Here is a 26,487-nt window from a genome sequence, read left to right as displayed (position 1 = left end):
ACCTTTCAGTCTTTATCTTGACATCACTACCAGATTTGACCTGTTGAACAGTCTTCTCCTCTTTGTAAATTCCTAATTTGGTTATCAGGAAACACCTCTCTCTGATTTTTCTTTCTTTTCTTTTTTTTTAAATTTAGTTGAGACTCAGTTTCACTCTCTCGCCCAGGCTGGAGTGCAGTGGTGCCATCTCGGCTCACTGCAACTTCTGCCTCCCAGGTTCACGTGATTCTCCTGCCTCAGGAGTTCCTCCTGAGTGGCTAGGATTACAGCATGCACCACCACACCCTGCTAATTTTTATATTATTAGTAGAGACAGGGTTTCTCCATGTTGACTAGGCTGGTCTCGAACTCCTGACCAGTGATTCACCTGCCTCAGCCTCCCAGAGTGCTGGGATTACAGGCATGAGCCACTGCGCCCATCCTTGGTTTTTCTATAATACTACCTTTTAAGCATTCCTTTAGATCCTCCTTACACGTCCTCTTTTTCCATATGAACCTTAAAAGCCAGCATTACACAATTTTGTCTTTGGCCAAATTCTCTCACTCTATATAATTTCCCTAGGTGATTTTGTCTACAATAGCTCCAACTACTACCTATCTATAAACTAACTTTCAAATATCTATCTTGATCCTCAATCTTTCTCCTCTAGAGGCATAATGAAAATTTCTGCTTGGATATCTATCCCACAGTTTTGATGATTTAATTTAACATGTGAAAAACTGAACTCATTATCTTTTTCCTTAAAACTGCTCTTTCTCTTATATTCTCCATCTCCATGAACAGTTCCACCAGCTACTCTATGCCAGGTGCTGGGACTCATTATGAATAGTCACCGTCCAGGTCCTCAAAAAAGATATATAGCCGGGCGCGGTGGCTCACGCCTGTAATCCCAGCACTTTGGGAGGCCGAGGCAGGCGGATCACGAGGTCAGGAGATCGAGACCATCCTGGCCTCGAGTAGTGAAACCCCGTCTCTGCTAAAAATACAAAAAATTAGCCGGGTGCTGTGGCGGGCGCCTATAGTCCCAGCTACTCGGGAGGCTGAGGCAGGAGAACGGCGTAAATCCGGGAGGCGGAGCTTGCAGTGAGCTGAGATCCCGCCACTGCACTCCAGCCTGGGCGACAGAGCGAGACTCTGTCTCAAAAAAAAAAAAAAAAAAAAAAAAAGATATATAAATAGACAAACACAATGTATTTTAATATTTGATACTTTGGGAAAAAATAACAATATAAACTGAAAATATGGGGGGAAAAAAGAACATTTAAGTTCACCTGGGGAATTCAGGGAAGTGCCTGACACACAGTTGGGTCTCAATAAATATTGAATAACTTAATTTATTTTGTAGGTATGATTGCATTTGCTGAAAAATGTCCTGGGTACCTTAAAATGACTAAAAAGCAAACAACATTGGATCAATAAGTCTCCTTAATGTGTGTAAGACAAATAATATAGGCAGCTAACTAACACAATTATACAAGAAATATTATACCTTTCAAGCCTGATAGAATTTTTCTGGTGTTAGCAACTTTTATTGAAGCGGAATAGAAGTACTGTTCCTTTCGGAGCAGGGCTACCCTATAGACAGTGTGCCCCGAGTAGAGACATTCTTATTCAGAGTAAGCCTATTAGCCCCTACCTAATCTGCCCCTCCCCTACTCTGTTATTTCTACTATTTCCTGATTCACTGCACTTTAGCTTCACTGTCTTCCTTACTCTTCTTTAATCATGCCAAATATGTTCCTACTTCAGAACCTTTGCCATTGCTCTTTCCTTTCCCTAGAAGTCTTTCGCCAATTATCCACATGGTTTATTGTGCCAGTGTCGCCTCATCAGAGAGGACTTCTCTAATTATGCTAGGTAAAGACTGGGTGTGGTGGATCACACCTGTAATCCAAGCACTTTGGGAGGTTCATTTCAGGCCAGGAGATCATCCAGCCTACTTAGCCTAGCAAGACCTCATCTCTACAAAAAAAGACACAATTAGTATGGCATGGTGGTGTGTGCCTATAGTCCCAGCTACTCAGAAGGCTGAGGTGGGAGGATTGCTCAAGGCTACTGTGAGTTATGATCATGCCTCTGCACTCTAACCTGGGCATCAGGGTGAGACCCTATCTCTAAAAAAAAAAAAAAAAAAAAATCTGGCTGGGTGTGGTGGCTCATGCCTGGAATCCTAGCACTTTGGGAGGCCAAGGCAGGTGAATTGCTTGGGTCCAGGAGTTCAAGAGCAGTGTGGGCAACATGGAGAGACCTCGTGTCTACAAAAAATATATAAAAATTAGCTGGGCATGGTGGCAAGTGCCTGTGGTCCCAGCTACTTGGGAGGCTGAGCTGCAAGGATCACTTGAGCCTGGGAGTTTACAGGTTGCAGTGAGCCAAGATTGCACCACTGCACTCCAGCCTGGGCAACAGAGTGAGACCCTGTCTCTACAAAAACGATAATTTTTTGGCCAGGCCCAGTGGCTCACACCTGTAATCCCAGCACTATGGAAGGCCGAGGTGGGTGGATCATCTGAGGTCAGGAGTTCGAGACCAGCCTGGCCAACATGATGAAACCCCGTCTCTACTAAAAATACAAAAATTAGTCAGGCGTGGTGGCGTGCGCCTGTAATCCCAGCTGCTCAGGAGGCTGAGGCAGGAGAATAACTCGAACCCGGGAGGCAGAGGCAGGAGTGAGCAGAGATCGCGCCACTGCACTCCAACTTGGGCAACAAGAGTGAAACTCTGTCTCAAAAAAAAAAAATAATAATAATAGTAATAATTTAAAAATCTAACTATGCTGGACAAAATGGCAGTTTGTATACCCAGAGCTTAGAACAATGTTGAGCATATAGTATAAATAGATATTTTCTGAATGAATTTCTTTCAGATTCAAATATTCAAAAAAATTTCCAAATAAAGCACTGAGAGATGGAGTCCAAATCATGTTTCAATTTTCTGAGAATTTAAATCTTCATTCTCTTCTGTTTTCATTGACTATTACAGGTCTCTGTGTACCTTTCTTTGTTCAATCCTTGCATAGCAGATTTAGTGAATTTTTAAAAATTGCTCTCAACACAATTTTTAAAATATTAGTTAAACATCTACTGCAGACAATAGCATATTTTCTCAATTATCATGTACAAATAAGAAAGAAAAAATTAAATAAAATTCTCACATGTTCTTCCAAACTCCGTTTTCCCCATTCCCCTAATTACAGTTTTTTTATTTCCCTAATTACAATTTGATTGAGGTTGCAAATAAGCACTGAAGTTAGTAGATCCCAAGTTCTAACTACACTCCTTTTCTCTACTTACTCTGTTAGAAATTATCACAGCAATAACTTATAATTCTTTGTTAAAAATAAAACCTACAGGAAAACACTGTAGTAGTACTATAATCATTCTTAAATTATTTTACCAAAGAACATGTCTAGCATGCTCAAGGAAGTGTAGACTGGCAGCTAAAACTTGAACAAAAGGATACTTTTATGGACAAAGACAAGATTAGTCTGGCCCAGTTGTGAGGCAGTCACCATGGCTGTTTTGTCATCCAGTAAAGCTACTTTCTCAGAATGAGACCCATTAAGTGCAACTCTATGGTCTTGCAATTCCAGTATATAATGTTCCAGGGGAAATTTCACCTCTGTAAGACATGAAAGATACATAAATGTAATGACAGCAGCCATTCCAGTAGATAATGATGTATTCTTGATCATAAAGGAGTGATCAGGAAGCAGACATAAAATAAGAGTATGATCTGCCTTTAATGTTTTTCCTGCTATGATGAATTTCTACATGTAACCATTTGTGTGGAGTTCATGAGTTAAAATATATTGTTGGAGGCTCGGTGTGGTGGCTCCTCCTGTAATCCTAGCACTCTGGGAGGCCAAGGCGGGCGGATCACCTGAGGTTAGGAGTTCGAGACCAGCCTGGCCAACATGGTGAAACCCTGTCTCTACTAAAAATACAAAAAATTAGCTGGGCATAGTGGCGGACTCCTGTAATCCCAGCTACTTGGGAGGCTGAGGCAGGAGGATCGCTTGAACCTGGGAGGCAGAGGTTGCAGTGAGCCGAGATTGTGCCACTGCACTCCAGCCTGGGCGACAGAGTGAGACTCCATCTCAAAAAAAAAAAAAAAAAAGCTCAATGTAACTTTTACCATCAATAGAATATTAAGCTTTCAGTCGAGAATTGAGTTTCTCAAGAAATAACTTTTGCAAAGATCATTGCAATGATGATTCAAGTCCCTTCTGGTAAAGTGTCTTCACTTGCCCTTCAAAAGCTAGTAAAGCTTTTGTTGTTTTATTTATTTAGTTATTTTTAGAGATGAGGTCTCAGCTTGGCACAGTAGCTCACGCCTATAATCTCAGCCCTTTGGGAGGGAGGCCAAGGTGGGAGAATCACTTGGGACAAGGAGTTAAAGACCAGCCTGGGTAACATAATGAGATCCGATCTCTACCAAAAAAAAAAAAAAAAAAAGGAGGCTGGGCGCGATGGCTCATGCCTGTAATCCTGGCACTTTGGGAGGCTGAGGCAGATGGATCACAAGGCCAGGAGTTCAAGACCAGCCTGGCCAGCATGGTGAAACCCTGTCTCTACTAAAAATACAAAAAATTAGCTGGGCATGGTGGCGCATACCTGTAATCCCAGTTACTTGGGAGGCTGAGGCAGGAGAATTGCTTGAACCCAGAGGTGGAGGTTGCAGTGAGCCGAGATCATGCCACTGCACTCCAGCCTGGGTGACAGAGCGAGACTCCATCAAAAAAAAAAAAAAAAGAGCTGGATATGGTGGCAGGAACCTGTAGTTCCAGCTATTCAGGAGGCGGAGGTGGGAGGATCACTTGAGCACAGGAGTCCAAGGTTGCAATGAGCCATGATCATGCCACTGTACTACAACCTGGGCAACAGAGTGAGACCCCCATCTCAAAAAAATAAAAATAATAAAATAAAATAAAAAAGGTATGGGGATCTTGCTCTGTTGCCTAGGCTGGTCTCCAACTCCTGGCCTCAAGCAATCTTCCTGCCTCAGCTTCCAGAGTAGCTGGAATTACAAGTGAGAGCCACCATACCTGGCTAGTTGTTGTTTTAATAGAGAATTCAGATGCCTACTGGCACTGAAGCTAAGCAGCCTAACTCTGCTATTAATATGTTCAACATATGGGGCTATTTCTGTCTAATATTAGTTAAGTACAGCAATTAATACTTTACCACAAAATCTAAAAACCCAAGTATTTTTCATATATAACGTGGAGTTGCTGATCTTGTCAGCAGAAAAGATTTGGGAAATGTGAGTCACAGGAGAAAAAATAAATCACCTTACCTGTCATTCTCCCTTGAACCATTTTTGCAACTTGGTATTTAATATATGTTCCTACCAAGAGATAAATATCATGGGATGGTATAAGAAATATATTCTCCAAAACAAGCAGACGTATTAATGCTGCTGCCACTTTCTAAAAGAGGGAGGGGGAAAAAAAAAGTTTCCATGGACGGAATCCTCACAGTAGTCTTTCTTGTTAAATGCTGACTTCTTTTAAATTTCTTTTAAAATTTTTTATAAATATATTTTTAAAAAGCTTTCCTAATCACAAGTCATAATTTCAGCTAGCCTTAAAAAGTGATCATGAATCTTAATACCTAATTAACTTTCTAAGGTACTCAGACTTAGAACAGAAAAGTCTTCTAAAAGAGAAAAAGTAGGTAAATAAAAAGGTAAGTATGCTGAAATGAGAAAAGGTAAGACTCAATTGTAGAACACAGAAATTCTTTTAGCCAACCTCCAATTAACTGACTTACCAGATTAAGTTACTTTCCACTCTCTGTTGAACACATTGATTTTTATGAAGATTTACCCAATGCAAGATTGGTAGGATTTTCTAGGAGGTCCACACACTCAGGTTCTTGCCATTGAATTAAATGCTTACCAAAAGACATTTTTTTTCCCCAAACCTATTTATGCAAGTTGTGCTTGTAATTATAATCACACTAAAACAAAAACTATAGATGTGAAAAGAGAACTGTTGTTTCTATTAAAAATTTAAATGTTTCAAAAAAAGTTAAAGGCAAGCTGCTAATATGTACTATCAATTAGGTATAAGTGAGAAATGTAAATTATTAGGGAAAATCCTTTAAAATATAAATTTCTGCACTCAAATTCTTCGTGCATCTAAATTTTCACTTGACTAGAAATTAGGGCCAGGCGCAGTGGCTCACACCTGTAATCCTAGCACTTTGGGAGACCGAGACAGGTGGATCACTTGAGGCCAGAAGTTTGAAACCAGCCTGGCCATCATGGTGAAACCCTGTCTCTACTAAACATACAAAAACTAGTTGGGCATGGTGACACACACCTGTAATCCCAGATATTTGGGAGGCTGAGGCACAAGAATCACTTGAACCCTCCCAACCCCAAAAAAGGAAGAAATTAGAAACTGTAATTTATGGGAGAAAGTGTATATAGATTTCAAATCAGTGAACCCATGGTCAAAGAAAGGCCTTGCACCTACATCAAGAATTGGTGAATAAAATGTTAGTTATATATTTTAAGAGAAAATGCCAGTCACATTTGTAATTGTAATCAGGCAATAAAATGTTTAAGATAATTTTTTAATGCTTACCTACTTCAAATAACTTTTTCAATTAAATGACCAACTGTTGGCCCAAATCACGTCAGACTAGAGGGCTTCTACTACAGATAAACATAAAAAACTATATTTTCCATAGGCAAGACTATTAGATGAAACATTTACAGCACTGGCCAGTTGTGCTGGCTCACGCCTGTAATCCCAGCACTTTAGGAGGCTGGGGCAGGAGACTGCTTGAGCTCAGAAGTTTGAGACCAGCCTGGGCAACGTGGTGAAACCCTGTCTGTCTCTCCAAAAAAAAAAAAAACACACAAACCAAAACCAAAACCAAAAAACAGGGTGTGGTAGTGCATTCCTGTAGTACCTGGGCAACAGAGCAAGACCCTATCTTAAAAAAAAAAAAGTAAGGAAAATTTATAGCACAAACTTTTTACCTTATAGAATGGTTCATGAATTCGAACTTTTACAACAGCAGCACCAGTTCTAATCCCAGACACTAAAATCACATCTCCTTGTTTCTCCTCTTTTTCCATCTCAGCTATATACATTGGGGGAGCATATTCTGCTTCAGAGTATTTAAGAATCCTAAAGACATAAAATATAATGTGTTTCTAGCACAATTAAACAAAGTGTTCTTTCAAAAGTCCCTAAGAGACTTTAAACATAGTTTCTTCAATGTCTGTAGAATGTAAAACACTTTCGGCTGGGCATGGTAGCTCATGCCTGTAATCCCAGGACTTTGGGAGGCCATGGTGGGCACATCATTTGAGGTCAGGAATTTGAGACCAGCCAGGCCAACATGGCGAAACTCCGTCTCTACTAAAAATACAAAAATTAGCCGGGCATGGTGGCACGTGCCTGAAATTCCAGCTACTTGGGAGGCTGAGACAGAAGAATCACTTGAACCCAGGAGATGGAGGTTGCAGTGAGCCAAGATCACGCCAGTGCACTCCAGCCTGGGTGACACAGCAAGACTCTGTCAAAAAAAGGAAGGAAGGAAGGAAGGAAGGGAGGGAGGGAGGGAGGGAGGGAGGGAGGGAAGGAGGGAGGGAGGGAAGGAGGGAGGGATGAAGGGAAAGAAAGAAGGAAAGAAGGAGACCAGGAGCAGTGGCTCACGCCTATAATCCCAGCACTTTGGGAGGCTGAGGCGGGTAGGTCACTTGAGGTCAGGAGTTTGAGACCACCCTGGCCAATATGGCGAAACCCCATCTCTACTAAAAATACAAAAATTAGCCGAGTGTGGTGGCGGGCGCCTGTAGTCCCAGCTACTTGGGAGACTGAGGCAGGAGAATCGCCTGAACCCAGGAGGTGGAGGTTGCAGTAAGCTGAGATCGTGTCACTGCACTCCAGCCTGGGTGACAGAGCAAGACTCCATCTCAAAAAAAAAAAAAAAAAAGAAAAGAAAAGGGAAAAAAAGGCCGGGCACGGTGGCTCATGCCTGTAATCCCAGCGCTTTGGGAGGCCAAAGCGGGCAGATCACGAAGTCAGCAGATCAAGACCATCCTGGCTAATATGGTGAAACCCCATTCTCTACTAAAAATACCAAAAAAAAAAACAACAACAACAACAACAAAAATTAGCCAGGTGTGGTGGCGGGCCCCTCTAGTCCTAGCTACTCAGGAGGCTGAGACAGAATGGTGTGAACCCGGGAGACAGAGGTTGCAGTGAGCCGAGATCACGCCACTGCACTCCAGCCTGGGTGACAGAGCGAGACTCCATCTCGGAAAGAAAAAAAAAAAAAGAAAGGTATTTATGAGCCTCTGGCTAAAATTGTGGTGGGAGTAAAACTTGGATCTGAGATCTTCTCCTTGGTACTGAAGACAAAATTTCATACTCTTATCCTTCTCCCTCTACTTCAGCATGTACAGGTAGCTTGAATAAAAAGAACTGCCAGAAGATACACCTGGCTCAAATAATTGTGTAGTACTTAGCCCATGAACTCCTCCATAATAACTCAGATTAATTGATCATAAAGGTACCTACATCTATGTCATATTTCATTCTATCAAAGACATTTCCCTCAGTAATTTATCAGTTTCAAAAAAGTACAGACAGTAAGATCATCAAAGTCCACAAAAATGGTTGCTTGTTCAGCATGCCACTTAATGGCAGCTGTCTTCTTCATAGTCAGGTGATTTATGTTTGGTTTCAAGTTTACCTAATTTTGCTGGACAGTTCTTCTCTTGCTGACTCGTTGTCCTGGGCAATGCTCCACTCAAACATCATCCCTGCCAGACTACTAAAAGTATTTCCTGTACAGCAAGTCAAAAGCAGACAAGATAGGATCACATATTAAAAAATATTCAGGTATTTACAACAAGAAAGGGAAACTTAACTAGAAAATTACTTTGAGGCCTCCTTCATTAAGAAATAGAAAGCACTATCATTAATGAATTAAAACATATATATGAGAAAGTTCCCAACACAAACAGTAAATGATGTTGCTGCACAAGCTATCTGAAAGTAAAAAGGACTCCAGCTGATTAACTCCTGACTGACAATAATGATGCCATGCTCCTTCTGTTCCTTTCTACATGAAGGCCACCTCATGGCTGACAAGGCATCCTTAATCCTGGTCCCCTCCGCACAAATTTTTGTAAAAATTTTCCAGGCCAGGTGCAATGGCTTGTACCTGTAATCCCAGCACTTTGGGAGGCCAAGGCAGGAGGATCGCTGGAACCCAGAAGTTTGAGACCAACCTGGGCAACATAGTGACACCTGGTCTGTAAAATAAAAACTTAGCCAGGAATGGTGGCCTGCATATGTAGTCCTAGCTACTCAGGAGGTTGAGATAGGAGGATTGCTTGAGCCTGGGAGGTCAAGGCTACAGTGAGCCATGCTTGTGTCATCGCACTCCAGCCTGAGCAACAGACTCTGTATCCAAAAGAAAAAAAAAAAAGCTTCCAGAATAGTTCATTTTTCAAATTAAAAAATCAAATCACTCAAATAATTTACAAAGAAAGTGGCAATACAGGCCAGGCGCGGTGGCTCAAGCCTGTAATCCCAGCACTTTGGGAGGCCGAGACGGGCGGATCACGAGGTCAGGAGATCGAGAACATCCTGGCTAACACGGTGAAACCCCATCTCTACTAAAAAATACAAAAAAACTAGCCGGGCAAGGTGACAGGCGCCTATAGTCCCAGCTACTCAGGAGGCTGAGGCAGGAGAATGGTGTAAACCCAGGAGGCGGAGCTTGCAGTGAGCTGAGATCCGGCCACTGCACTCCAGCCTGGGCAACAGAGCGAGACTCCATCTCAAAAAAAGAAAAAAAAAAAGAAAGTGGCAATACATTATAATTTTTTTTTTTAATCAACCATGGGAAACTTGACCTCACAGGATACTTCAACCTCGGCCTCCCAAAGTGCTAGAATTATAAGCATGAGTCACCACGTCCCACATAAATTTTTTTATTTTACCACCTAAATGTTTTTAATACCACATTATAGCATTAATATAGTATATAGTATTAAAAGCATTAAATATTAGATCAAGATTGTAACTTTTTTATAGATTTCCATTTAATTCTCCTGATCTATAGAAAGTGGATTGATCAAACAGAGCTAGGAATAAATTCCAAAAAATATTCTTAATTGTTGATGTAGGGACCATCAGCAGAAGCTCAGTAGTAGATTGGATATCTAAGAAAAGTTCTGAGGCCGGCGTCATGGCTAACACCTGTAATCCCAACACTTTGGGAGGCTGAGGCGGGCAGATCACTTGAGGGCAGGAGTTTGAGACCAGCCTGGTCAACATGGTGAAACCCGTCTCCATTAAAAATACAAACATTAACGAGCATGGTGGCGCACGCCTGTATTCCCAGCTACTCGGGAGGCTGAGGCACAAGAATCTCCTGAACCCGGAGGGCAGAGGTTAAAGTAAGCCACGGTCACACCACTGCACTCAAGCCTAGGCAACAGAGCGAGACTCCATCTCAAAATAAAAGAAAATGGCCAGGTGCGGTGGTTCACGCCTGTAATCCCAGCACTTTGGGAGGCTGAGGTGGGTGGATCACCTGAGGTCAGGAGTTCGAGACCAGCTTGACCAACATGGTAAAACCCCGTCTCTACCAAAAATACAAAATTAGCCAGGAGTGGTGGCACAGGCCTGTAATCCCAGCTACCCAGGAGGCTGAAGCAGGAGAAATGCTTGAACTCGGGAGGCAGAGGTTGCAGTAAGCCAAGATCATGCCGTTGCACTCCAGCCTGGGCAACAAGAGCAAAACTCCGTCCCCACCACACCAAAAAAAAAAAAAAAGAAAGGAAAAGTTCTGAGATAACTAACAATAGCAGGAATATTTTATGAAAATGTGTAGCTAATACATTAAATCATACTCAGAATTATTATTCATCTATATGAGCTCCAAATGAGAAAACAGATATTATTTCTAATCTACTTTTGTCACTCAAGTTTTTGTTTCCAAGTGCTAAACATAAAGGGATATTACTTTATTTTAGGTAATTTTGTTGAATCCTCTGAAGTTCTTTACCTTCAGCATCCAAAGCCCTCACCATCAGTTCCAGTGGCGAATCATCTACATAAAGTTCCCGGGCCCGAGATACAATTTCAATGCTGTTTATCACATCAACCTTAACATCACAGCGCAGCTCATGGTCAGTCACTACAATGAACCCAAAAACTGAGTATTTAATTCAATAGGTCATGAATCTATTAAATGCCTCAAATACTCAAAACTGTATTCTAAAGATTATGAAAAAGAAAGACTATGACAGCTGCTTTTACCTATGGAAGAAAATAGCATAATAACAAGATATATAAGAGCCTTTCTTTATAACAAGAAGCACTAGACCAGAGATTCCAAAACACTGATCTATGATGATGTTTTTACACATCCATGGAAAATGAGAAAAATAGAAATTTTAATCTTTTTCTCCAAATTCTTCAAGATCCTGATAACAAATAAAAATTTTAAAACAGCGAATAATAGGCTGGGCACAGTGGTTCATGCCTGTAATCCCAGCACTTTGGGAGGCCGAGGCAGGTAGATCACGAGGTCAGGAGATCAAGACCATCCTGGCTAACACGGTGAAACCCCGTCTCTGCTAAAAATACAAAAAAATTATCCTGGCGTGGTGGCAGGCACCTGTAGCCCCAGCTACTTGGGAGGCTGAGGCAGGAGAATGGCATGAAACCAGGAGACGGAGGTTGCAGTGAGTTGAGATCATGCCACTGCCCTCCAGCCTGGGCGACACAGAGAGACTCCATCTCAAAAAAAAATAAATAAAATAAAATAAAAGTGAATAATAAAATTAAGTTGTAGTCATATTACAGGATTATACTTTATTCATATGTCTTACTTTTAAAATGGTAAAAAATTTTCTTTTATGAAATAATGGTGTTAGATTTTTAAAAATGTATTTAGGAAAGTAAAACGGTGGCAACTGTAAGTTGGTCCTATCATTAAACTTCTCTGTCTCTTTCTCTTTTCCTTTATTTCAGTTATTTTTTCTTCTGGGCCATGAGATTAAAAAGCCTGGGAACCACTGTATTAGATCTAGTTAGAGTCCCAGTCCAACCAGAGTTCTAGTCAATATACCCATAATGAAATTCAGAAACACTAATTGAAACAGTACAGAATAAAATGAGAATGAAATAAAAATTGTTTTGTATCACTATATTTTAACAGCACTCTCCCCTACCACATCTGCCATGTATTTGAGAACTGTCTATATAGCTGTTCCACTCTACTATCCTAACATTTTTAGTTTTAGCTTCATTCAAAAAAACTAAAAAGCAAAGTTACTACCACTTTTCAATGACCCAAAATTACCAGTAAACATCAGGGATAAACTCTGTCCCCAGCCATAGATCTGCTTTTACGGAATTTTAAAACCAAAAGAGAGGCCAGGTGCAGTGGCTCATGCCTGTAATCCCAGCACTTTGGGAGGCTGAGGCAGGGCAGGTGGATCACCTGAGGTCAGGAGTTTGAGACCAGCCTGACCAACATGGTGAAACCTCGTCTCTATTAAAATACAAAAATTAGCCGGGCATGGTGGTGCATGCCTGTAATCCCAGCTACTCAGGAGGCTGAGGCAGAATTACTTGAATCCGGGAGGCAGAGGTTACAGTGAACTGAGATTGTGCCACTGCACTGCAGGCCACTGCACTCCAGCCTGGGTGACAGAGTGAGACTCTGTCTCAAAAAAAAAAAAAAAATTAAAAATTAAAATTAAAAATTGGCTGGGCGCAGTGGCTCACACCTGTAATCCCAGCACTTTGGGAGGCCAAGGTGGTCAGACCGCCTGAGGTCAGGAGTTCAAGACCAGTCTGGCCAACATAGTGAAACCCTGTCTCTACTAAAAATACAAAAATTAGCCAGGTGTGGTGGTGCACGCCTGTAGTCCCAGCTACTTGGGAGGCTGAGACAGGAGAATTGCTTGAACCTGGGAGGCAGAGGTTGTGGTGAGCCGAGATTGTGCCATTGCACTCCAGCCTGGGCGACAGAGTGAGATTCTGTCTACAAAAAAAAAAAAATTAAACATTGAAAAAAAAAACAAAGGAGAATGTTAATCAGATAATAGAGGTAAATGCCCCTCAACAAGGGCTAAGGTACACTAAAATATGCTTATTTCAGGAAATGGTATGCTTCCTTTCACAAGAAATATTAAAAATTGAATTACTCATCCTAAAACTACTTTTTTTTTTTGAGATGGAGTCTCGCTCTGTCGCCCAGGCTGGAGTGCAGTGGCGCCATCTCGGCTCACTGCAAGCTCCACCTCCCGGGTTCACGCCATTCTCCTGCCTCAGCCTCCCGAGTAGCTGGGACTACAGGTGCCCGCCACCACGCCCGGCTAATTTTTTGTATTTTTTAGTAGATACGGGGTTTCACTGAGTTAGCCAGGATGGTCTCGATCTCCTGACCTTGTGATTCGCCCACCTCGGCCTCCCAAAGTGCTGGGATTACAGGCGTGAGCCACTGTGCCCGACCGGAACTACTTTATATAGACAATAGAATTGAACAAATAAGTAAATACATCATAGGTAATGAAAGTCAGTTTTCTCCCTGTCAGAGAAAGAAGTTAAAATAAACAAGGTGAGAAGGCTAGCATAAGCCCTAAGGTCCAAGATTAGAATTGAAGATATCAGTATGAGCTCATGTTTATTTTAATATCTATGCAGATAGATATAGAAATAAGTGTAGATACATGTATATACATGATTAGCATATATACATATATTTCCTAGTTATGTTTGCTGAGAGGGCCTAGAAGCAGTGGATACACCAGTAGCAATAAGCACACTGGCACCCAGATCTTGGTTTCTAAACATAATTCTTGTTGTTGAGATGGAGTCTTGCTACATTACCCAGGCTAGTCTAGAACACCTGACCTCAAGCGATCCTCCTACCTCAGCCTCCCAAACTGCTGAGATTACAGGCACTAAATATAATTCTTTAATATAAAGAACCAAGACTCCTTGAAGAAATGGCTAAGATGACCCTGGCCCATCTCATAGAACTAGAAAGTAAGAAAGTACAATTAATCAATCAGTCACAAAAATTAAACAAAAGGTAAGGGCAATTCCAAAGGACATAGGAGCCAACCTGAAAGAGCCCCCAATGGCCAAAGCTGGAAAAACTGGAATAGCAGAATAAATTATAATATTGAAATATAGCCCCAAAATTAAATAAATACTCATGAACCCATACTGACATATATAATTGAATAAATTAACTGGGAAGAAGCTATTTGTAAGATGTAAGACATCTTTCTTTCAGAATACTAGTTAATAAGTATAGAAGATATGAGGGAAATCCCTTGAGCCCAGGAGTTCAAGATCAGCCTGGGCAACATAGTGAGACCTCCTCATGTCTACAAATAATAAAAAGAATCTAGCCAGGTGTGGTGGCACACATCTATGGTCCCAGCTACTTGGGAGGCTGAGGTGGAAGAATCGCTTGAGCCTGGGTGGTCAAAGTTGCAGTGAGCTGAGTCCATGCCACTGCAAGAGCAAGATCCCATCTCAAAAAAAAAAAAAAAAAGAACAACACAGTACTATGATTCCTAAGATTCATGAATAAACACTAAAATCAGTGGGTAAAGCTTCAAGGAGAAACAGGATACATCAAAGTATCTCCATCAAATATTTATTAGTTATTGTAGTGGTTAATACATGTGCACAAATACTTTGGCACTCCTCCTTCCAAGAGGCAAAGGTTAATTCTCCTTCCTGTATTTTTGTTTTGTTTTTTTAAAAACAGGGTCTCACTCTGTCACCCAGGCTGGAGATCAGTGGCACAATCATCGCTCACTGCAACCTCGAACTCCTGGGCTCAAGTGATCCTCCCACCTCAGCCCCCTGAGTGGTTGGGATTATAGGTGCATGCCACTGCACCTGGCTAATTTTTAATTTTTTGTAGAGACAGGGTCTCACTTTGTTGTCCAGGCCAATCCCCCTTCCTTTAAATTGTAGGCTAGGCTTCATGGCCACTTTTAATGAATAGCATATACGAAGGGGAAAATGGTAACTTTACAGTGGAGAAACCTGACAGATACCACCTTAACCAAGTGATCAAGGTTACCACTACCAGTGATAAATCATGCGGATATCATGAACCCCCTGAAATAATGCAATGGGAAGGGCTCTTCAATTCTGTGGGTTTTTTCCCTCAAAATCCATAACCCCAGGCTAATCATGAGAAAAACCCAAATTGAGAAACATTCTATATACAACATCTGACCAGTACTCTTTTTTTTTTTTTTTTTTTCCTTAAACAAGGTCTCTGGAGTGCAGCAGTTCGATCGTGGCTCACTGCAGCCTCAAACTCCTGGACTCAAGCAATCCTCCAGCCTTGGCCTCCTGAGTAGCTGGGTTTACAGGCACGTACCATCATGCCTGGCTAATTTTTTCTTTTCTTTTTTTTTAGTAGAGACTTGGTCTTGCTAATGTTGCCCAGGCTCGTCTTGAACTCCTGGGCTCAAATGTTCCTCCTGCTTCAGCCTCTCAAAGTGCTGGGATTACAGGCCTCCTGAGCTAGTGCCCTCAGCCCAACACTGTTTTTTGTTTTAGTTTTTGTTTTAGACAAAGCTTCTCTCTGTCGCAGTGCAGTGGTGCAATCCGGCTCACTGCAACCTCTGTCTCTGGGGTTCAGGGGTTCAAGCAATCCTTGTGCCTCAGCCTCCAGAGTAAGTGGGATTACAGGCACATACCATCATGCCTGGCTAATTTTTTGTATTTTTAGTAGAGATGGGGTTTTACCATGTTGGCAAGCCTGGTCTCAAACTCCTGACCTCATGATCCGCCCGCCTCGGCCTCCCAAAGTGCTGGGATTACAGAGGTGAGCCATGCCAGGCCACCCAATACTCGTTAAGTGTCAAGGCCGGGCACGGTGGCTCACACCCGTGAGCACCATTGCACTCCAGCCTGGGAAACAGAACAAGACTCTGTCTCAGGAAAAAAAAAAAAAAAAAAAAAAAAAAAGCATCAAAAGTGACTGAAGGCCGGCGCGGTGGCTCAAGCCTGTAATCCCAGCACTTTGGGAGGCTGAGATGGGCGGGTCACGAGGTCAGGAGATCGAGACCATCCTGGCTAACACAGTGAAACCCTGTCTCTACTAAAAAGAATACAAAAAACTAGCCGGGCGAGGTGGCGGGCGCCTGTAGTCCCAGCTGCTCGGGAGGTTGAGGCAGGAGAATGGCGTGAACCCGGGAGGCGGAGCTTGCAGTGAGCCCAGATCGCGCCACTGCACTCCAGCCTGGGCGACTGAGTGAGACTCCGTCTCAAAAAAAAAAAAGTGACTGAAAGGCTGAACATGGTGACACCCCATCTTTACAAAAATTAGCTGGGCATGGTATTGTGTGCCTGCAGTCCCAGCTACTGGAGAGGTTGGGGTGGGCAAATCACTTGAAACCTGGAAGCAAAGGTTGAGCCCAGATAGTGCCAGTGCACTCCAGCCTGGGTGACAGAGACAGACTCTGTCTCAAGAGAAAAGTGACTGAGAAACTCACAGATTGGAGGAGACAAAGGAAACATGACAACTTAGTTTAGCAATGTGGTATCTTTAATTGAATCCTAGAGAAGATTAGTGAAACATTAGGGCAAACTGGGTAAAGGGTATATGGGAACTTTCTGCATTATCTTTACATCTCTTTTGTAAATCTAAAATCATTTTTAAATTTAAAAGTTTTAAAATTAAGTTAGCCTTCTACTTGATTAACATTTAACTGACAAACAGAACCCCAAGTTAAAAAAATTAAAGACAAAGACATGGGGTCTGTGAACAAAAAACAACAAGGTAAGTTGAAATCTCACAGGATCTGCTGGTAGAATTACCACTAAGGAAGTGTTCCAGGATGGCAAAGGAAGGAAGGAAGGGAGGGAGGCTAAGTTTAGGTAATCCATAACTTGATAATCAGGCACTGAATAATCTAGCACTTGTCAAATGAGAAACTAAAGCCCCCTTTTCAGTAGAGAAATGTGTAGCACAATGGCAAACAGAAGCAGCTGTGACCTTACATAAAAATATAAAAAGCCTTGTGCACACAATGCTTACTCATCTGACTACTTCAACAGCAGAAAACTTTTCTTTTTTTTTTTTTTTTTTTTTTCCTGAGAAGTAGTTTCGCTCTTGTCGCCCAGGCTGGAGTGCAGTGATGCCATTTTGGCTCACTGCAACCTCCACCTCCCGGGTTCAAGCGATTCTCCTGCCTCAGCCTCCCAAGTAGCTGGAATTACAGGCGCCCGCCACCACACCCAGCTAATTTTTGCATTTTTAGTAGAGACGGGGTTTCACCATGTTGGGCAGGCTGGTCTTGACCTCTTGACCTCAGGTGATCCACCCGCCTTGGCCTCCCAAAGTGCTGGGATTACAGGCGTAAGCCACTGTGCCCGGCCTAGAAAACTTTTCAATACAAGGTCATTGACCATAAAGAAAAAAAATGCCCAGTACAATGGCCCATGCCTATAAGCTCAACACTTTGGGAAGCTGAAGCAGGATTGCTTGAGCCCAGGAGTTCAAGACCAGCCTGAGCAACCCCACCACCATATCCCTACAAAAAATTTAAAAAATTAGCCAGGCCTGGTGGTGCCCCCCTGTAGTCCCAGCTACTCAGGAGGCTGAAGTAGGGGGATCACTTGAGCCCAGGAGGTCATGGCTGCAATGAGCCACGTTTGCGCCACTGAACTCCAGCCTGGGCGACAGAGTGAAACCGTCCCAAAAAATAAAAAAAATAATAAATAAATGGAATTACTTTGGATGATTTACAAGTAAATTTAGAATGATTAGGAGAAATATCAAACATTTAACTTTTAAAGTGAAAAGAATACAACTTTATTAAATAATATAACATATTTTTATTTACAGCTCCACATTACTTCAGGTATACTTCAGTTGTCCAGACCTTTTCTTCATCTGCCCTGTGAGCTTTTTCACCTAAAATTATGCTCTCAGCTGGGTGTGGTGGCTCATGGCTGTAATCCCAGCACTTTGAAAGGCCAAGGTGGGTGGATTGCTTAGATCCAAGAGTTTGAGACCAGCCTAGGCAACATGGTGAAACCTCCACCTCTACAAAAAGTTAGTGGGGCAAGGCTGGGTGCGGTGGCTCACACCTGTAATCCCAGCACTTTGGGAGGCTGAGGTGGGCGGATCACCTGAGGTTGGGAGTTCGAGATGAGCCTGATCAACATGGAGAAACCTCGTCTCTACTAAAAACACAAAATTAGCTGGGAGTGGTGGCACATGTCTGTAATCCCAGCTACTCGGGAGGCTGAGGCAGGAGAATCGCTTGAACCTGGGAGACAGAGGTTGTGGTGAGCGGAGATCACGCCATTGCACTCAAGTCTCTTACCTCAAGTCTATCCATCATCTTTGTCACAGCCACCTTCTTTACTATACTATCACCAAAACCATCATAAACAAAATTTTATAATAAGCACTTAAGGCCGGGCACGGTGGCTCACGCCTGTAATCCCAGCACTTTGGGGGGCCAAGGCAGGTGGATCACTTAAGGTCAGGAGTTCAAGACCAGCCTGGCCAACATGGTGAAACACCATTTCTACTAAAAATACAAAAATTAGCCAGGCGTGGTGGTGCATGCCTGTAGTCCCAGCTACTCGGGCGGCTGAGGCAGGAGAATCGCTTGAACCCAGGAGGTGGAGGTGGCAGCGAGCCAAGGTCACGCCATTGCACTCCAGCCAGGATGACAGAGCAAGACTCCATCTCAAAAAAAAAAAAAAGGACTTAAATGCCAATGGCAAGCTTAAATCTTTTTATCTCTATATATGCCTTATAAAGTAGGCAACTCAATAGATATTTGTCCAATGAATTAATGAACAATTTCTCTTAGGCATGTACTTCCCTTTTAAAATGCCCAATCCCACTCCTTTCATACTACTTGCTCCCATTCAGATGCTCCTAGTAGGACACCAAGACTGGCCCTTACCACTGGGAATCTCATCTATGTACACAATTGTATTAATAGTAAAATTGGGAAAGTTGATTTAAGGATACTTAATTTTGGAAAATTAGTCACAAGTCAGATGAAGTTAAGCTGAGAGCCAGGTTTGACATTTCTCCTAGTACTTCTGTGAATTTGTTTATATCAGAATGAATTTGTGTAGTTAAAAATGATTACATTTTTAAAATAGCATATGTGACCAAATCAACGTTTTTTGTTTTTTCTGACTTTCGTATCCTTCTCTATCCTTTTAAGCTACCCTGCATGACATGGTCTTCAAAGATTCTTATATTTGAGAATTTCATACCATATTTCATTGATTCTTAGACACTCATTTTTTATCTTTTAACATCTCTGCAGTTGGGATTTATCTTATAATTGATGACATCTTACAAGTGCTCTCAGCCAGGCAGCAGTCAAGGCATAGTTGTCACTGACTGCACATGAGAAAACATTAAGAGGGCCAGTATCAAAATTTGTAGAATAGGTGTTAGTAGTTGGAAAAAAATCTGGTGAACAATAGTAGAGGACTCTTATTCCCTAGGAACCAAAAGGTTAAAGAGAGTGGGGGAAAAGTGATGACTCAGAAGTACTAGGAAATTTTCCAAAGCTGGAAACAAAAACAGATTAGTTCTATCTAATTGCAAAGTCCACTTAAGAGTAGGCTTTAGGTCGTTTTTTAAAATTCTTTAGGCCGGGCGCGGTGGCTCAAGCCTGTAATCCCAGCACTTTGGGAGGCCGAGATGGGCGGATCACAAGGTCAGGAGATCAAGACCATCCTGGCTAACACGGTGAAACCCCGTCTCTACTAAAAAATACAAAAATCTAGCCGGGCGAGGTGGCGGGCGCCTGTAGTCCCAGCTACTCGGGAGGCTGAGGCAGGAGAATGTCGTAAACCTGGGAGGCGGAGCTTGCAGTGAGCTGAGATCCGGCCACTGCACTCCAGCCTGGGCGACAGAGGGAGACTCCGCCTCAAAAAAAAAAAAAAAAAAAAATTCTTTAATTTATTTATCATTATTGTTCTGTAGAGATGGAGTCTCACTATGTTGTGCAGGCCAGGCAGGATGCAGTGAGCTACTGTCGTGCCACTGCACTACGACCTGTGCAACAAAGCAAGACCCTGTCTCTAAAAAAAAAGAAAACGCTGTCCGGGCACGGTTTTCTTTTTTTATAGAAAAAGAAATGCCTGTAATCCCAGCACTTTGGGAGGCTGAGGCAGGTGGATTACCTGAGGTCGGGAGTTCGAGACCAGCCTGACCAAAATGGAGAAACCCTGTCTCTACTAAAAATACAAAATTAGCCGGGCATGGTGGCACATGCCTGTAATCCCAGCTACTCGGGAGGCTGAGGCAGGAGAATCACTTGAACCCAGGAGGCGGAGGCTGCAGTGAGCCGAGATGGTGCCATTGTACTCCAGCCTGGGCAACAAAAGTGAAACTCCATCAAAAAAAAGAAAAGAAAAGAAAGAAAATCCTGCCTAATACTCTTTATTTTTATTTTATCTTAATTTTATTTTATTTTATTGAGATGGAGTCTCCCTCTGTCGCCAAGGCTGGAGTGCAGTGGTGTGATCTTGGCTCACTGCAACCTCTGTCTCCCGGGTTCAAGCAATTCTCCCACCTTAGCCTCCCCGAGTAGCTGGGACTACAGGCGTGCACCATCACGCCCGGCTAATTGTTTTATATTTTTAGTAGAGACGAGGTTTCGCCATGTTGGCCAGGCTGGTCTCAAACTCCTGACCTCAGGTGATCCACCCACCTCGGCCTCCCAAAGTGGGGGAATTACAGGCGTGAGCCACCACTCTCCGCCATAATTTTTTTTTTTTTTTGTAGAGACAAGTCTCACTATATTACCCAGACGGTTCTTGAACTCCTGAGCTCAAGAAATCTTTCTGCCTCAGCCTCCCAAAGTGCTGGGATTAAAGGCGTAAGCCACTGCAGCTGGCTAGGAATCATTTATTCTCCCTCTTAATCATTTGAAGCCAACACCATTTGTGTTAACCATCTATACAAAATACCAGATTATTCTACCCCAGACGAAGTGATAGTGTTTTTGCTCTCAACATACCTATTTCTCGAGCAAGAATAATACTGCTGAGGCGTATCGGTTGCGTAGATTCAGCAATGAGTACAGCTTTTTGGGAACACAAGGTGCCATTTTCATATAAAGGCTCAACAGTAACTGCATCATGATGGGTGGAATGCCTGCCAGAACAAAATTCTTAAGACTATGAAATAGGTGGGTTAAAATTAACTTTTGGTGGAACATAGATTCTCATCCTTCTTCCACGTTACATACTACCAGGTATATGTAAATGACACTTTTTAAAGCAGGAACATCGCTTAGGGATGTGATAATTAAAGTGAGAGATTGATCAGAACTTTCCCAATGATCCCTTGAGCAATGTCTCAGAAATATCCCTCCCTCAATATTTTTTTTTTTGAGACGGAGTCTCGCTCTGTCGCCCAGGCTGGAGTGCAGTGGCCGGATCTCAGCTCACTGCAAGTCCCGCCTCCCGGGTTTACGCCATTCTCCTGCCTCAGCCTCCCCAGTAGGTGGGACTACGGGCGCCCACCACCTCACCCGGCTAATTTTTTGTATTTTTTAGTAGAGATGGGGTTTCACCGTGTTAGCCAGGATGGTCTCGCTCTCCTGACCTCATGATCCGCCCGTCTCGGCCTCCCAAAGTGCTGGGATTACAGGCTTGAGCCACCGCGCCCGGCCTAATATTTTTTTTTTTTTAAAGATTGTTATATTCTTCCTTCAGTATGCAGAAATAGGACTGATGTGTTTCTAGTAATGAGACGGGACTCTCTCATACTCTGAGGAAAGTTTCCTTCAATCCTAGAAACCAGGCTGCTGATATCTAGGATGGAAAAGTTGTCTAAATTATGAGATGTGAGTCCAACTCGAATACCAAAAACATTCATAAATGTTTTTATTTTTTTATTTTTATTTTTATTTATTTATTTTTTTTGAGACGGAGTCTCGCTCTGTCGCCCAGGCTGGAGTGCAGTGGCCGGATCTCAGCTCACTGCAAGCTCCGCCTCCCGGGTTCACGCCATTCTCCTGCCTCAGCCTCCCGAGTAGCTGGGACTACAGGCGCTCGCCACCTCGCCCGGCTAGTTTTTTGTATTTTTTAGTAGAGACGGGGTTTCACCATGTTAGCCAGGATGGTCTCGATCTTCTGACCTCGTGATCCGCCCGTCTCAGCCTCCCAAAGTGCTGGGATTACAGGCTTGAGCCACCACGCCCGGCCTTTATTTTTATTTATTATTATGTTTTTGAGATGGAGTCACTTTGTCGCCCAAACTGGAGTGCAGCAGAGCGATCTCAGCTCACTGCAACCTTCGCCTCCAGGGTTCAAGTGATTCTCCTGCCTCAGTCTCTCAAGTAGCTGAGATTACAGGTGCCTGCCATCATGCCCGGCTAATTTTTGTATTTTTAGTAGGGACGGGCTTTCATCATGTTGGCCAGGCTGGTCTTGAACTCCTGACTTCAAGCGATCCACCTGCCTCGGCCTCCCAAAGTGCTGGGATTACACGCGTGAGCCACTGTACCCCGCTGAATGTTTTTATTTTAAATAGATACAGGATCTCACTATGTTGATCAGGCTGGTCTCAAACTCCTGGCCTCAAGTAATCCTACTACCTTGGCCTCCCTAAGTGCTGGGATTACAGACGTGAGCCACCATGCCTGGCCTCATTAATATTTTTGGAGCGATAGAAGAAATGGCTTTCAATGCTGGAAAGATGCCTTGCATCACCCTCACAGTCAGGAAACACACACATCACACTGGATCATCTTACAAGCCCACTTTCCTTCTACTTCCTCATACAATGAGAGGTGAATTTACACTCTGAACGAACCTCATTACTTCTCCTAGGAGATGGCAAAGGGGTATCTACTCCATCTAGGATGAATGCACTGGCATCCTGAAGCTCACTTCAGTTAGGTTCTCTCACACCTTAGGCAACCACATAACCCATCATTGGGTCCTCTCACACCAGAAAATCATGTCTCTTCACCTTCAGTCAGGAAGTCATTATCCCGGAGTTGTGTGTACCCCCTGTCCTCACACTTCAAGTGGGTACCCTTTTATAAATGGGGCAATTTTTATAATACAGACAGATCTTATCTCCACCCACGATGAATCTTCTCACATTCCCATAAGTTTACACTTCATAGTCTCTGGGCCTCACTTTCCTCGTCTGTGAAATGGGAGTAATAGTACTTACTTCACAAGACTGTAAAAAGCAAATGAGTTAATACATGCAAAGTGCTTAGTTAACCCCCAATACTTGGCTGTTGTAAGTCCTTCTCACATTGAATGGCTCATCTATAGTTAGTGGGGACCCTTCGCACCCCAAGTTTTCCTGTTCCTATAGAAATTTCCTCAGACATGGGGAACTTCCTCTTACTCTAGTTGTTTACATTGTAAGTCATCAGTACCTGTTGCCTCCAACACTGGGCTTCCCTTTACCCTGACGGCTGCTCCTAGTGACCACCCCTTCCCAACACACAGAGAAAAGTCCAGTCCCACATCCCAAGAATTCCTCACACGTCTGGAAGATCGTCACACAGCTGGAGGATATACCACATGAGTAGGACACGCCACGCCCAAGAGTCTGCTCCTCGCCACCTTCACTGACATCACACTCTCCTTCCCTACTGGCTAGGCCCCTTCACGTGGCCCCACACGGTTTCCCTGTGGGATCTTACAGAGGGAACCCCTCTCACCCTTACTGGATGGTGAGGGTGCATATCCTTGTCACCCACCACCGCTCACCAAGTGTAGCAGCCCCGCTGCGCCTCCAGCAGGAAAGGCACCCGGCCTGGCTCTCGGCCGAAGGGTAGCAACACCTGTGGCACGTTAAGTTTGTTGGCCAGGGTCCCAAGCAAAACCAGAAACAACAACAGGAGGCGGTGTAGGGGCAAGAAGAAAAAGAGCTTGAAGCCTCGGCAGCTTGATGACGCCGGAGAGCCAGTCATGGCGACTGCCAGGTTTCGGGTTCCCCGCGCTCAACTACAGCCGCGCTCACAGCTCCATCAGCCAATCCACAGGCGTGACGTCAGCAGAGGGGGATGGGACCTGCTTCTTGCTCGGAAGTGTGGGCATTTTTAAGCGCAGCCCTGCCGGGCGCGGTGGCTCACACCTGTAATCCTAGCACTTTGGGAGGCCGAGGCGGGCGGATCACGAGGTCAGGAAATCGAGACCATCCTGGTGAAACCCCATCTCTACTGAAAACACAAAAAAATTAGCCGGGCGCGGTGGTGGGCGCCTGTGGTCCCAGCTTCTAGGGAGGCTGAGGCAGGATAATGGCGTTAACCCAGGAGGCGGCGGAGCTTGCAGTGAGCAGAGATCCCGTCACTGCACTCCAGCCTGGGCGACAGAGCGAGAGTCCATCTCAAAAAATAAAAAAATAAATGCAGTCCTTCAGCAAGCCAATATAATGGAAACTTTTGGCACAAACCCAGCTAAAACACCTCAAACTCTCTTAAAGGTCTTTCCTAAATACTGGATGGCAGACCTTTTTAACAGTAAGGAACAAGCAGAAAAGTCTTAAAAAACCTTTAATTTCTTCCAGTTCAATTTCTTGTTGCACACCGTTTTTTTTGTTGTTGTTGTTTTTTTTTTTTTTGAGACGGAGTCTCACGCTGTTGCCCAGGCTGGAGTGCAGTGGCGCGATCTCGGCTCACTGCAAGCTCCGCCTCCCGGGTTCACGCCATTCTCCTGCCTCAGCCTCCTGAGTAGCTGGGACTACAGGCGCCCGCCACCGCGCCCGGCTAATTTTTTGTATTTTTAGTAGAGACGGGGTTTCACTGTGGTCTCGATCTCCTGACCTTGTGATCCGCCCGCCTCGGCCTCCCAAAGTGCTGGGATTACAGGCTTGAGCCACCGCGCCCGGCCAACACACCGTTTATCTTAACACTACACCCTCCACCAGACAAAAACTTTTTGCAATGATTTCCAGTCAGCATTGGTCTATGCCTATAAACGGAAAATTGTGCAGTCTCTGGGATAAACAGCTCGACTTTGTCAAGGGAACTGTGTATTTTTACTAGAAGTCAGATTCACGTCCAGCATTCAGCCAGGATGCAGGAAATGCCAGACACTGGCGTCTCAAAGGCAGCTTTGAAAGTTGTCCACTCACAAAGCCGGCCTCTAAGCAAATCCTCTGAGAGCACTTCTTGTTAACTTGTTTTCTCCAAATACCCAAACAGAATATAAACTCAAAGGCTGTTTCAGAACAGTTGGTTAAAACCATACATTTATAGTAGTGATCAGCATTATACATTAAGGAGCATAATAAATCCAGTTTATAAGGATTAATATGGTTGTGAAGGAAAATGTATAGTTCAGCCTGAGATGTCTATGTTAACCTATAAAAGACCCAGCACAGGCCGGGCGCGGTGGCTCAGGCCTGTAATCCCAGCACTTTGGGAGGCCGAGACGGGCGGATCACGAGGTCAGGAGATCGAGACCAGCCTGGCTAACACGGTGAAACCCCATCTCTACTAAAAAATACAAAAAACTAGCCGGGCGAAGTGGCGGGCGCCTGTGGTCCCAGCTACTCGGGAGGCTGAGGCAGGAGAATGGCGTAAACCCGGGAGGCGGAGCTTGCAGTGAGCTGAGATCTGGCCACTGCACTCCAGCCTGGGCGACAGAGCCAGACTCAGTCTCAAAAAAAAAAAAAAAAGACCCAGCACATTAAGTGTTCTTTCTTATCTCCATTTTACAGATGATGAAAATAAACATTTTCTCTATATTAAATCCTGTTGCTCCGGCTGGGCGCGGTGGCTCACGCCTGTAATACCAGCATTTTGGGAGGCCGAAGCAGGTGGATCACCTGAAGGTCAGGAGTTCGAGACCAGCCTGGCCAATATGGTGAAACCCTGTCTCTACTTAAAATATAAAAAATTAGGCCGGGCGCGGTGGCTCAAGCCTGTAATCCCAGCACTTTGGGAGGCCGAGACGGGTGGATCACGAGGTCAGGAGATCGAGACCATCCTGGCTAACCCCGTGAAACCCCATCTCTACTAAAAAATACAAAAAACTAGCCAGGCGAGGTGGTGGGCGCCTGCAGTCCCAGCTACTCGGGAGGCTGAGGCAGGAGAATGGCGTAAACCCGGGAGGCGGAGTTTGCAGTGAGCTGAGATCCGGCCACTGCACTCCAGCCTGGGCGACAGAGCGAGACTCTGTCTCAAAAAAAAAAAAAAAAAAAAAATTAGCTGGGCATGGTGGTGGGTGCCTGTAATCCCAGCTACTCGGGAGGCTGAGGCAGAATCTCTTGAACCTAGGAGGCAGAGGCTGCAGTGAGCTGAGATTGAGCCATTACACTCCAGCCCGGGCAAGAAGAAAGAAACTTCGTCTCAAAAATAATAATAATAAAAAATAATAAATCCTGTTGCTACCACCCACAAAGATGCGATTTTTAACCCAAACCTCATAGCTTCTGTGGAGAAAGCACACTGAGTTTTAATAAAGAAAAGTCAAATAGGTCTGAGGG

At 43.8% G+C, this 26,487-nt stretch overlaps 1 protein-coding gene across 2 annotated transcripts in view; it reads right to left on the bottom strand.

Annotated features, from left to right (window-relative positions):
• NUP210L (nucleoporin 210 like) overlaps window positions 1–25,543 on the bottom strand; it is a 166,798-nt gene extending 141,255 nt beyond the window's left edge. For both annotated transcript variants that reach the window (XM_045362680.3, XM_045362683.3), the window contains exons 1-7: window positions 23,766–25,543; window positions 21,044–21,180; window positions 11,050–11,181; window positions 8,722–8,815; window positions 6,998–7,148; window positions 5,300–5,432; window positions 3,464–3,622 (exon numbers count right to left, since the gene is read on the bottom strand). In XM_045362680.3, the coding sequence (XP_045218615.2) occupies window positions 3,464–3,622; window positions 5,300–5,432; window positions 6,998–7,148; window positions 8,722–8,815; window positions 11,050–11,181; window positions 21,044–21,180; window positions 23,766–23,968 (1,009 nt within the window). In that variant the 5' untranslated portion in view covers window positions 23,969–25,543. The remainder of the gene's footprint in view (window positions 1–3,463; window positions 3,623–5,299; window positions 5,433–6,997; window positions 7,149–8,721; window positions 8,816–11,049; window positions 11,182–21,043; window positions 21,181–23,765) is intronic.
• Window positions 25,544–26,487: the final 944 nt, after the last annotated feature.

This window comes from Macaca fascicularis, chromosome 1 (genome assembly GCF_037993035.2).
Source record: "Macaca fascicularis isolate 582-1 chromosome 1, T2T-MFA8v1.1".
Lineage (NCBI taxonomy): Eukaryota > Metazoa > Chordata > Mammalia > Primates > Cercopithecidae > Macaca > Macaca fascicularis.
This window is presented reverse-complemented; position numbering and strand designations above follow the sequence as displayed.